The 9917-nt window shown below is 37.0% G+C and overlaps 1 protein-coding gene across 2 annotated transcripts in view; it reads left to right on the forward strand.

Moving 5' to 3' along the window:
* Window positions 1–9917, forward strand: part of USP8 (ubiquitin specific peptidase 8) — a 69117-nt gene that overhangs the window by 13006 nt on the left and 46194 nt on the right. For both annotated transcript variants that reach the window (XM_006895310.1, XM_006895311.1), the window contains 2 exons: window positions 5299–5461; window positions 8542–8584. In XM_006895310.1, the coding sequence (XP_006895372.1) occupies window positions 5299–5461; window positions 8542–8584 (206 nt within the window). The remainder of the gene's footprint in view (window positions 1–5298; window positions 5462–8541; window positions 8585–9917) is intronic.

Below are 9917 nucleotides of genomic sequence, written 5' to 3' on the forward strand. Positions count from 1 at the left end.
TATAACAAATAATTTTGAACAATATAATCTTTTAAGATTAAGGTTAGAAATATTAACATTATGATCATTTCCAATCCAGAGATACATGTTCCAATGCATTTCCCATTTTCCATATGGTTTTGGTAAGAAGAATATTGTAAATGTGGATACAGTTCCACTATTCCCCCTCCATGCCACAATATAGTGTTATTAGCATGAGCAGTTATAAATCCGTTGCCATCCTTACTCTAACTTACTTTTTTTTTTTTAATTTAAATTTGTTATTAATTTCAGTAAAAATTTACAGAGGCTTTGGATTTCCATTCACTCATTGCTGCACGTTTCTCTCCTCCCAAGCCTCCCCCCCAGAACACTACCCTCTTGAAAAAGTAAAAGAAAAATTCTTTAACTGTTTTACAAACCCTCCTCCAGGTCCATTCCACCATGTAGCCATCACTCTAGACTCCTGTCATGATAGAAATACCTAATCACATATCTCTATTAAACAGTTTTCTCCCTCCTCTGTTTCAATGGAGTATACATTACTGAACCCATCTTACTCAATCTCTCCCCAACCCCAAGGTCAGTCCTCTTTTACAAAAGTGGCACCATGCAATATTTATCCTTTTGTGACTGGGATATTTCACTCAGCATAATGTTCTCCAGAGTCAACCTTTTTGAGTAATATTGCATGAGTTCCTTGTTTTTTCAATGCAGTATAGTATTCCATTGTGTGAATATACCACAGCTTCTCTATCCATTCGTTTGTTGATGGGAATCCCTAGCAGTTGTGTGACTAACCCAAAGGTTGTGCTACTCTGGTGATTCAAATCCATCAGTAAGCATCTTGGCAATGAGTTGGCAAGACTTGTAGACAGGTAGTTTGAGTTTCTAACCTGAGGGGCTCATCTTTTAGCACTGTGTCTAACAATGTTACAGTTCTGTTCTTGGTGTTTTGGAGGGCTGTTATTTTGGAAGGGAGTGTGTCAGGGCTGCATCCTGTCCCTGTACCTTTTCAGTTTTTATGCAGAACAGATCATTCGGGAAGCAGGGCTTTATGAGGGGGAGTGTGGCATCAAGATTAGAGGGAGACCCATTAACAACCTACAGTATACAGATGACACAACCTTGCTTGCTGAAACTGAAGAAGACCTGAAGGACTTCCAGCAAAAGGTCAAGGACTGTGGATTGAATAGGGATTGAAGCTCAACATCAGAAAGACAAAGATTCTTACCACTGAGCCAGTTGGCAACACTGTGAAAGATGGAGAAGAGATTGAGGTTGTTAGCAATTAAGCTTGCTCAGATCCATAGTCAACACTTTTTAAAAAAAATTTATTCTGTTTGTGTTTGTGCGATCAAATTGGATCCAACTGGTGCAGGAGGAGATTGCCCCTCCTTCTCCAACAGAACATCTGGTAGATTTGAACCACATGCTTCTGGGTTTGCAGTGCAGCTTCTTGCCATTAGGCCACCAGAGCTCCCCTCACAATCAACACCAGCAATCAGGAAATCAAAACACTAATTGCATTGGGAAAATCTGCTGTCATGGACCTCTTCAGAGTGCTGAAGAGCAACATTGTCAGTCTAGATACAAAGGTATGTCTAATCCAGGCATGGTCTTCTCAATTATTTGTTATGCTTCAGAGAGGTGGACAGATGACTAAGGTTGACAGAAGAATAGATGCCTCGAGTTGTGGTGCTGGAGAAGAGTCTTGAACATACCATGGACTGCCAAGAAAACAAATAGGTCTATCTTGGAGAGGGTGAAACCAAGTCTCTCCTTGGAGGCTAGGGTTTTTAAGCTCCCCCTCACTTATTTTGGGAAAGTGGCCAGGAGAGATCGGTCCTTGGAAAAGGACATCATGCTCAGAAGGGTGGATGGACACTACAGGAGAAGGCAACCCTGAGCATGATGGATTGATACAGTAACTGGGGCAATGGGGGTTAGTGTGTAGGAATTAGTGAGACTGGCTCAGGACAGGGAAGGGTTCAGAGCTGCTGTACATAGGGTTACTATACATTTGTAGGCAACTTAATGGCACATAACAACAATAGCGTACTATGACAGGAAGCATACTATGGAAGCAGGAATGGCAGCCAGTTCATAAATAACATGCCTCCGGAAACTATGAATGTCGATAGTTGTAGAGGGGTGTCAGGCCTTTTGTTCATAGGGTCACTGTGAGTCATTCTCGACTCAAAGGCAGTCAATAAAAATAGCAACACCATTAATGACTACTTTGGCAAAGCTTACATTAGTTTTGCATGATTTAAAACACTCTGAAAGCCCAAATTCTTAGGACTCGCCTCCCTCTGTCTCATCAGTAACTAGACTGCTCCCAGCTATAATGTTTTATTCCTTTTGCTGTGTGTAGCACTACACATCTTTTTCCTCAGTGAAGCCATTGTTAGTCAATAAAACTAGATTCATCCAAACCAGAGGAGTTTTCTTTTTTAAGGCTTTTATTTTTAAAGACTGTTTGAATGAGTGACAAGTTTTTCAATTAATGAAGGCTTATGTGTATTTTGTGTGACAAAGCCATGCCGCCATCAGTTGCAGCCCAGCAGTTCTAATTAAACATGGGTTCTCACGTTAGGGCATTGTCATTTATTTACTTCTGTATACTTTCTTCTGTTTAATTTTACACACGCGCGTGCACGCACAGTCGCACACACACACAGTTTTTATTACAGTGCAATTATTTTGTGAGAATGGGAATTCTGATCTCAGTGATCTTTTATACAGAAATTGCCATCATGACTGATATTCAAAATATCTTTATTATTTTCAGACTCACATGATAAACACAAGACTCCTACACTGAATGGTTTGTACTCAGTGGAATACAAAAAGGCATTAATAGTATTTGCTGCTTTTAGTAAGGCATGCAGATAACTGAAACAAACACTGAGGTTATGACACACTTCATGCATCTTAATTGGCATTTCTTTTGGAGTTGATGCTAAACTCAATACAAAGAAGCACTTTCAGTGCTTAGTGCTATATTTGTGTTGTCGTGTTTCAAAAATGGGCTCACTCGGAAAGATGAGGTCTGTGCTTGAGTGAGCTCCACAGGCCTGCAACCAAATGCAATGATAAACAATATTGAATGAAGTTGAACACCTGACCAGTGGATAATACTTCCAAGTCATTTAATCATCTAACTTTCTGCAGTATTCTAAGATATCCACATTGACAATTACATATAACAAGTTATTTTGGCTATGAAGTAAAGACATTCTTTGAATTCTACATACCAACTGGTGGCTACAGCCTGAGTTCCTTATGCTTTTGGGATTTTTTCATTGTTTTTAATAAGTTCTTTATAAGGTCTTTAGGACATTGATAATTTTGCTTGTATTTCTGCTTTAAGCAATTATAGCTGTAAATTGCCCTCGGAAGCATTACTTAAACTGCATCCTACAGTTATTAATGGATTGTATTTTGATTGGAGTCCCTGAGTCATGCTAATGGTTAAGGTGTTGGAGGTTTGAGTTCATCAGGGGCAACTTAGAAACAAAGCTTGGTAATCTACTTTGGAATAAAATCAGCAATTGAAAATCTGATAACACTTTTGAGTCTGAATCTTGATTTATGGGGTCAGTTTTAATCTGAATTATGACTTGTTTGATTTGGTCTTTTAGATGGATGCTAATCAGCTTGAAATTATCTCAAAGTGGTGGTTGGAAATAATTTTAAATTTAGAAGTAATTATAAATTGTTAAGATTTTTAATGTGGACACAATTCTTTGACTAGGTACCCTTTAATAATTGTCTTTGTTCACTTAGAAAATACAAATGTGTATGCACACCCATGTTTATCGTGGCTTTGTTCACAATAGCAAAGAGTTGGAAACAACCTAAGTGCCCATCAACAAATGAATGGATAGAGAAGCTGTGGTATATTCACACAGTTGAATACTATGCTGCATTGGAGAAACAAGGAACTCATGAAATATTCAAAATGGGTGACCCTTGAGGACATTATGCTGAGTGAACTATTTCAGTTACAAAAGGACAAATACTGCATAATGGTGTCACTGTTGTAAAATGGGACTGACATTGGGGTTGAGGGTAGACTGAGAAAGATGGGATAAATTATGTATGCTGCATTGAAACAGATGAGGGAGAAAACTTTAAAAGGGATATATGATTAGGTATTATTGTCATGACAGGAGTCCAGAACAAAGGCTGCAGAGTAGAGTGGAATTGGGGGGAGGGATTGTATAACAGTGAAAGAATTTGTTGTTTACTTTTCAAAGGGAAGAGCAAACTGCTGGGGTGGGGGGGAGGTTGGGCAGGGAGAAAAGTACAAAAATGAATCAATGGAAATCCAAAGTCTCTGTAAACTTTCATTGAAATTAAAAATAAAAATATACAAATATGTAAGGAATAATAAGATTAAGACTATTCTTTACTGTTAATGACTTTAGTAATTTGCTCACCGCCTCCCTTTCATAATAATTCACCCCCCCCCCTTTTTAAGAAAAACTTTCATTTCAAGCACTTCTCTAATAGCATACAATCCCCTTTGGCAATTGTAGGAAATGTTGCCAATAATCTCTTAACAAAAGGTTAAAATAGTTGTTTAATTTTTAACAAGTTGGAAATTCTGATGACTTTACCCTCTAAAGATATGTAACTGAGCATACCTTAGTAATAGCTCACTCTTTTTTTTTTCTTTTTTCTTTTTTTCCAGCAGGAGAAATAGTTTATTAAAGCAAAGAGGATCCTGTTTGGATTTTAAGAGGTTCCCAGGCTGGATTCATTAGCGAAGCTAGGACATGCAGTACTGGCAGAAGGACAGCTAGAGGCAAAAAGGAGAGAAAGATTCTCAAAGAGATGAGAACAAGACCCCTCAAAGGATGGGAGAAGGGGAAGTGCTAGTACATTTTTTTGAATGCTTATTTTAGCATTCTCATTGTATATCATAAAAACAAGGTTGATGTTTGGATTTTTATAACAGAATTTGAGGGTTGTATACTCTTTTGAAAATGAAACTGCAGAAGATTGGAATCATTGAAAGGTTGGAGGTAGAAGAAGGGGGAAAACAAAGAAGAATATTAAATAATTTTAGTTTGGGAACATGGAGTTTCTTTTTAGAATTTTTGAATAATTTGAAGTAAGTTTATAGTTAACCTCAAAGGGCAGTTTTATGGGTTGTGATTTGTAACAGAACACTAGCAGAGTGGAATTTCAGTTGAGGAATAGAGTATGAAACCATGAAAAACCCCACAGCAAGACACTAATTTTACAGAACTGGCACTTTTACTTTCCGTAGTCATGCTAAGGTCTTACCTTCTTTTTTTCAACTAGATATGAAGAAGCTGAAGTTCGTAAAAAGCTTGAAGAAAAGGACAGGCAAGAGGAAGAACAACTACAGCAACAGAAAAAGAAGGAAGTAGGAAGAGAAGATGGTGGTATGTCAGCTAAAAGTTCTTTGGACAGTGCATTGGATTCCAAAGAGAAATCCCAAAAGGTATTTGAAGTTTATTATGTAAAGCTGAAGACTGGTTCTATGTGTCAGATGATTAAATTAAGAATTGGTCTGCCAGTACAAATTTCTTTCAGGCTATCAAGGGTAAAATTGAATGTGTTTTTATCAGAAATTATATTTTCCAGCCTCTGTTGTGGTCAGGTTTTTCTATGAGCTTTCACAGAAATCTTGTCTGTGTGTTAATTTTTTAAAAACATGTTAGAATTAGAGCAGTAGTAAATTGGTATAGGTGAATTCCCGTCCTTTGTCAAGTCTTTCTTCACCACTTTGGAACTTAGCTTACTCATTTTCCAAATGAGGATATAAATTATATGCTCTTTAAGGTTTCTGTCTGTTTAATAAATATAATTTACAGTAAAGGAATGTAGGTATACTACTACTTTGGTGTCAAATGTATTACCTTTTCTCATGTCTCAGAAACAATGTTCTTTTTGATTTTTTTCTTTTTTCTACCCATTCCCCTTTTCTTTTTCTTGGACTCTCTTTGTCATTTTGTTCAGCATCTTAACTTTTCAGCCACATCTTATGTTTGCCAGATTCTGTCAGTGACCCCATAACCTTCTAGCTCTCATTCTGTCTCCTTCCCTTCACCTTCTCAGAAACTACTAACATATTTTTCTGCACTATTGAAATCCAGGGGAAAGATTTTTGCTTGTGATCATTGTGTATATTGCTTGCAGCAGAGATAAAAAGAAATTATCTCGTCTCAGTTCTAGGAATTTATAAGATTAATATTACTGCCTCAGAGAGATCTTAATTTGTAGGTAAAATGATGGATGCAAAAAAATGAGACTTGAAAAAAACTATACAAAGGGTATTTTTAAAATATTTCATTTTATTGCCTTTGTAAAAATTGGTGCATTTTTTTATATTTTAATATTTGTTCAACTTTTTTGTTTTGAAAAGCGAATATGAGATACCACCCAACGTCAGTAATCACCAGTTTGATCTATTCCTAATATTTCTGTTTGCATCTCAACAAAATGACATTTTCTTAACCGTAATACTATTTCCTAACTTCACAATATTTTTTTAAAAGTTTTTATTTTATTTCATTATTTGTTGTGTGTACCGTCAAATCAGATCTGACTGATACAGGAGGAGATTGTTCCTCCTCCAGCGGAGCATCTGGTGGATTCCAACCATGTACCTCTGAGATTGCAGTGCAGCTTCTTGCCACTAGGCCACCAGAGCTCACCCTAACTTCACAGTATTAACAATAATAATGCCTAATAATGTAATACCTTTTTCTGTGTTCAGATTTCCACAATTGTCTCAGAATGTCTTTTTTTTTATTAAATTTTGTTAAATTTAATGAACATTTACAGAGATTTTGGGTTTCCATTAATTCATTGTTGCACTATTTTCTCTACCCTCCCCCCCAGTTCGTTCCTCTTTTTTTACCCCTTGAAAGTCTGTTTTAATTGTCCCATTGCCACAGTGCTTGTCAAAGCCAGTTCTGATTAATCTCCTTTGTCAGTGTGTCCTTTGCCATTCCCTATCACTCCTCCCTGAGAGAGACTGCACCCTGATTCATAAGGAAAGGGGATGGTGTATTCTCTTAGCTACTTCCTGCTGAAAAGGGACGCTGTAGGTTTCAGAGTGAAGATCTTCTCTCACTACTCTAAAGGGGCCCTTTAGCAATAGGAAACACGTAGACTATTGTGGAGATTGATTTTCAGAATGTCTCTTTACGGTTCATTTGTCTAAATGAAATCCTCTTATCTTTTGGTAATATCTCTGCCTCAGTTCTCCTTGTTTTTTTGATACATTTGCTGTTTTGGTACTGGATCAATTATTCAATAAAATAATTCACATTCTGTGTTTATTCTTGGGATTGTTTAACTTGTACCTTCTATATTTGTAGGATGGAATTTGAACCTAGAGGCTTAATTAGATGAAATCTAATTAGGTTAAAGCAATTTTAGGTTTTTGGCAAGTATGTTTTATAGATGATTCAGTATACTTCATATTATATCGGAGTGGGTTGTTGTTGGTAGTGTGTGCCATCAAGTCAGAACCAACTCATAGCTGATCCTCCACCGGGTTTTCAGCTGCAGTAAATCACCCTGGAGGAAATTGCCCATCCTTCTCCTGTGAAGCATTGGTGGAAATTTGAACCATGTATCTTTGGGATACATCACAGCTTCTTACCACTAGGCTACTATCTTTTTAGAGATCAGTATATTTAGAGAGGTCTATAGTTTTCCCATGAGATAATGCCTTACAGAGTTATCCTATGTTGTCTTGCCTAGAAAATGTAAATTACTAAGTAACTGTAAATTACTTAACAAGGAGTCTTAGTGACACAGTGGGTATGTGCTTGACTGCAAACCAAAAGATTGACAATTCAAACTCTCTAACTACTTTGTGGGAGAAACACGTGGTAGTCTATTTCCATAAAGATTAATCCACTACAGTCAAACTGATACTGCTCATAGCGACCCTCCACTGGCTTTCTGAGGTTTTATATCTTAGATATGAGGGGAGATTGCCCATTGTTTCCATGGAGTTGCTGGGGGATTCAAACTACTGACTATTCAGTTAGCAGCCCAATACAGTACTATACCATCAAGGCTCCTTTCTATAAAAATTACAGTCTAAGAAACCCTATGAGGCATTTGTGCTCTGCCTTATCTGGTCACTCTGAGTTAAAACCCATTTGACAGCAATGGGTTTAGGTTTTTTTGTTGTTACTACTGTGCATTACTTAACTTTCATTACATTATATAACAGAGGACATGGACTAGAATAAACAGAATTCTGGTTTTATTATAAGAAGGCCTTCATTTACTCATTAAATGTCTATAGCATTTTATGTTTATTTATTTAACTTTTAACTGAAAAAATGACAAAATTTCTATATGATTCTGATATGCAATTTGTTAACTGTTGCCAGTTAACTAGGTAATGTCATTATAACATATCTCTGTCTACAAAATGTCAGTACTTTGCATACTCCATAGGCTTTTAATTTCAGTAAAGTATCAAAGTTGAGCTTTTTTTTAAGAAGAAAAATTTGTTTCTATTAAAATTGAAACTTTCTTCCCCTTGTGAAATAGATCAATGGTGAAATGAGTGAAAAAAATGAATCAACAGAGAAAGGTAAGTAAATATGTACCAAAGAGGAAATTGTTTTAGGTTATTATTGAGCTCTTTTAGAATCCAACTAGTCTTCAGATTTTACACAGTAAAGATTCTTACATTGCCGGTAATCTATTTGTAAATGTTACCATTTTTCTATCCTGTTGTTGAGTATCGTCAAGTCAGAACTGACCTATAGGTGACTCCAGTGGGTTTTCAGAGGCAGTAATTAATTGCCTGTATAGATTGCCCATACAACTGTGTTAAAAATGTATTATGTTCTATGTTTGTGTATAATGGAGCTATTATAGAAATAATTTTTGCCTTAGTGAAATGATCATTTCAAGTATGTCACTAAAAATATTAAAACCACAGAAGAAAACCTCTTTTTAGGATGTAGTCTAGCATAGTGGTGAAGAGCATGGACTTTCCAGAGTTCGACTGCCAGGATTTAAAGCCTGGCTCGTCCTCTCAATTTCTGTGTGATCTTCATTAACTTACTTAATCCTTCAACCTTGGCTTCCTTACTTGTCAGACGAGCATCAAAATAGTACCTATTTTGTGGGGTTACAATCTGAAGATTAAATGAGTTAATTTATGCTATGCCTGAATTATGCTAAAAAATACCTAGTTAACACTGTACATTGTTCGCTGCTGTTGAGTTAGTTCTGGCTTACAGCAACCCTGTCACACCAATGAGAACACTGTCTCATCTTGCACCATCCTCACAGTTATTGCTGATTGAGGCCCTTCTTGTAGCCACTGTATTGAGCCACTTCATTGAGAGTCTTCCTCTTGTTTGATTACCCTCTCTGCTTTACCAGTCGTGATTTTCTTCTCCAGGAACAGGTCCCTTCTGACAATTTGTTCAGAATAAGTGAAATCAAGTCTTATGCCTTTAGTTCTAAAGAGCATTCTGACTGCACTTCCAGAATAGATTTATCTGTTCTTCTGGCGGTCCAAGGCATATTCAGTATTCTTTGTTAGCACCGTAATTCAGAGACATTATTTCTTCTTTTTCCTTTATTCACGTCTAGATTTCCTATATTTACTGTCCAAATTTCAGTTGTAAATGCCATGGCTTGGGTCAGGTGCACCTTAGTTCTAAAAGTGGCATCTTTGCTCTGTGATACATTAAACTCTGTAGATAAACTATTGTGTTATTGTTATGTTCTGTCGAGTCGTTTGCGACTCATAGTGACCCTATGTACAACAGTCCTGAACCCTGCTCTGTCCTGTGCCAATCGCACTGCTTCTGACACACCCATCCCGATTACCCCAGTCACTGAATCAGTCCATCTCATAGAGGGTCTTCCCCTCCTGTGCTGTCCCTCCACCCTCCCAAGCATGATGT

Source organism: Elephantulus edwardii, unplaced genomic scaffold (assembly GCF_000299155.1).
Source record: "Elephantulus edwardii isolate Elephantulus edwardi_28Jun2011 unplaced genomic scaffold, EleEdw1.0 scaffold00164, whole genome shotgun sequence".
Lineage (NCBI taxonomy): Eukaryota > Metazoa > Chordata > Mammalia > Macroscelidea > Macroscelididae > Elephantulus > Elephantulus edwardii.